The 3,223-nt window shown below is 59.0% G+C and overlaps 1 protein-coding gene across 1 annotated transcript in view; it reads right to left on the reverse strand.

The window, feature by feature from the left end:
- Positions 1–1,246: 1,246 nt before the first annotated feature.
- Positions 1,247–3,223, reverse strand: part of FANCE (Fanconi anemia, complementation group E) — a gene marked incomplete at both ends in the record, with an annotated part of 2,949 nt that continues 972 nt past the window's right edge. The window contains 6 exons of the mRNA XM_008935359.1: positions 1,247–1,341; positions 1,714–1,839; positions 1,936–2,002; positions 2,154–2,229; positions 2,806–2,929; positions 3,009–3,159. Of these exons, the coding sequence (XP_008933607.1) occupies positions 1,247–1,341; positions 1,714–1,839; positions 1,936–2,002; positions 2,154–2,229; positions 2,806–2,929; positions 3,009–3,159 (639 nt within the window). The remainder of the gene's footprint in view (positions 1,342–1,713; positions 1,840–1,935; positions 2,003–2,153; positions 2,230–2,805; positions 2,930–3,008; positions 3,160–3,223) is intronic.

Raw genomic sequence — 3,223 nt, forward strand, 5'->3', positions numbered from 1 at the left:
CAGGAAGGAGCAACCTTCAGGAGAGCTCATCCTGGGAAGGCATCCTGGTTCTTGGCCATGAGAAGCAAAACAGGGGTGCAGGAAATACAGCAGCTGTGTTGCTCCCTTTTTAAACAGGCAGTGGATTGAGGTTGGTTAAACCAGCAGGGACACCTGCAGACCAGGCTGATGAGGGACATGGATGCTCAGTCAAGCTCTTCAGATCTACAACCACCACAGAGGCTGGTGCAGGGCAGCAGACATCACGTCATCCAGCACACTCATCCAGCCAAAGGGGATCTGAAAGCAGAGAAGGGCTTCTGCTGCTTCTGCAGCATCACGCTGCCCAGCTGGGTACCATGGGGACCTGCTCAACAGAACCCTCTTTTTTTGTAAGGGAAAATGAGCAATGGTTCCTCTGAGGGCATGCAGCAGCCAGCTCTGGGCCCAGGATCCCTGCAGCATCCTCAGGTGCTCTTCAAGTTCTTGTGTGCCAGCACTAATCCATCAATAACACACAAGTAATGGCTTTCTTGTCTTCCTGGTTAAAAAAATGCAACCTTTTGGGCACAAAACATTTCCAAAAGAGTCACCTTTATGTAACCACCCTGCTCCAGGCGATGCTCACGCCCACGGGCTGAGTGCTCTGTGGGACAACCCAGGGCTCTGAGATGTCCACACCACCAAAGGCTGGCAGAGGAGACAAGATTCACTGCCCCAAGATGTTCTGCAGCCCAGCCCCTCCCACCATCCTAGGAGAGGTGGGGATGGAGGCAGTAGGGGGTCTGAGGTGGCCCAGAGACAGACCAGACACAGATGACTGGAAACGTATTCATTGTTTAACCAAGGAAACTCATCTTCACACCTCAGGGGGTGTGTGGGGCTGGGGTGGTGTCACCCAGCAATTGTCCAGGCTGGCCCAGTGCAAGGTGCTGCTGCAAGGCCCTGGGCACTCTAGCCCATGCTCACTGGGTGACCATCATGCTGGTGGTGAACTCCAGTGAGGGATTGGGGTGCAGCTACCACTGCCCAACGAGCATCCTCTGCCCAAGGAAGGCATCACCTTATGGTTCCCTCACCTAGGGGAAGGAGAGAGAAAGAGGAGTCAAGAAAAGGGAAAGCCATTGCCAACCACACTACAGCACAGCTTCTGCCAGCACTTGGTGGTTTCCCACCACCCTGGGCAGCCCTGTTCCTACATGGAAGCTGCCATCCACCCATGAGAGACCCCTCCAGCCCAGCCTGGAGGCCACAGCATCCATCTCACCTGGCTCCTTCCAGCACTGCCTGCAGTGATTTCTTCAGAGCCGCGTTGCTCCGGTCCAGAGCAGCAGCCAGACTGCTCCGGTGGGCTGGGGTGACCTGGGATGGAGAAGACCAAGGACCTCAGGGAGCTGCACTGCCAGGAGCCCACCCAAGACCCCCTGGGCCAGGTCCTGCATCATAGAATCATTAAGTTTGGAAAAGACCTCTAAGATCATCAAGTCCAACCATCAACCCAACACTCCCATGACCACTAAACCATGTCCCCAAGTGCCACATCTACATGTTTTTTGAACCCCTCCAGGGATGGGGACTCCAGCACCTCCCTGGGCAGCCTGGGCCAATGCCTCACCACTGTCAGGAAAGAAAAATCTTCCTAATATCCAACTGAAACCTCCCCTGGTGCAACTTGAGCCCAGGGTCAGCAGTAGCCCTGGTTTATCTGCAGGACCCAGGCCTGGTCTTGCTAACCTGGCTCTGGTAGAGGGTGAGCACGGCTGTCACCAGCTTGGCATAATTCAGGGATGTGGCGAAGGCTGGAGCCTGCTGGCACAGGGTCTGGACCAAGAGGTCAAAGAGCTTGGGGGGCAGCACCTCCTGGAAGAGAGCCATGAGCAGGGAGGGGACCTGGTCCTTGCTCCAGCGTCGCTGGAGCCAGGAAGGAAACCCAGGGGACAAGGGGGGTGCCCTCACCTGCCGCCCCAGCACAGCCTGCACTATTGGCAGGAGCTTCTCTGACAAAGGCACCTCCAGGACTTGGCTGCAGAGGATGGTGAAGAGGAGATGAGATGCTCACTTGGCCTTGCTGGTGCTCCTGAGCGGCTGGAGCCAGCCAGAGCTGTCACAGCTGAGGCACAAGGGCTGAAGCAGAGCTCTCACCCTGCCCCTTCTCACCCCCTGCCCCTCCTCACCTCAGCACCAGCCGCACGCAGTCTGGCTCCAGGCACTCCTCCACGAGCTCACACACCAGCTTGGTCTGCTCAGCACCTGCACGGGCAAGGCAGAAGGAAGACAGGCTCCAGAGGCTGCCAGATCCATGGGGATGAACCCAAGCCCTCCCAGTACCCCTCCACAGAGGGGCACCACCCAGTTGGGACACCCAGGAGCTACGTAGTGCTCGCTTCTGCTGTTCAGGATAATCCAGCTTCCTTTGCTCGTCTGCAGCAAGGGATTAATTAGCACCAGTCCCCAGGAAAAGGGGGTGCTGCTGTGGAGGGGACCCTCTTCTTGTGCCACCCCAGGGCAGTTCTGGCCCCGACATTAGGAGCTGGCAGGAGGCCTCTAATCCACGGAGGGATGGCAGCTGTCCTTTGGGAGAACTACTGCTGGAAACCAGCCTGGCCTCCCCACCCTCTCCATCTGTAAACCCATCTCCATCCAAGCATTCACCCACCCAGATAAAACCAGCACCATTCCTCCATGGTTCCTAACATGTGTTTTGAGTGCTAAACACCTCCCAGGAGACAGCTGAGGCTCCCCTCCCCACTGGGTGCAGCCCACAGCCCCCCTCCAGGTCCTCAGCTGCCCCCAGAAGCAGCCGTGCCCTCTGTGAGCCCCCCGCACCTCCCCCAGGCTCCCGCAGGACTGCGGCCACCAGGACCCGGCAGAAGGGCTGGGAATACTTGGAGCAAAACGAGGCGAGGGCAGCCAGGAGGTGGCGAGAGGGCGGCTGGGCGAGGGCCAGGACCTACGGACAGAGAAGGCAGGAGATGGGCAGGGAGGGGAGGGAAAGGGGGCGCAGGGAACCTCTGGTTCCTCACACTTACTCGCCCCAGGAAGAGCTGCTGGGCCAGGACAGCCGCACTGCCGTAGCTGAGGTCAGGGCTGAGAGCCAGCAGCCAGCCACAGAACCGCACCAGGAGCTGCTCCGGGCACGTGGGGAGCTGGAGGAAGGAGCAGAGCCCCTCGAGCTGGGGACAGCAGAGGGACGGGGCGTTAGGGACAGGGGCAGCTCCTCGCAGTGGCAGTGAGGACGCCGGGG

This window comes from Merops nubicus, unplaced genomic scaffold (assembly GCF_000691845.1).
Source record: "Merops nubicus isolate BGI_N331 unplaced genomic scaffold, ASM69184v1 scaffold19032, whole genome shotgun sequence".
NCBI lineage: Eukaryota > Metazoa > Chordata > Aves > Coraciiformes > Meropidae > Merops > Merops nubicus.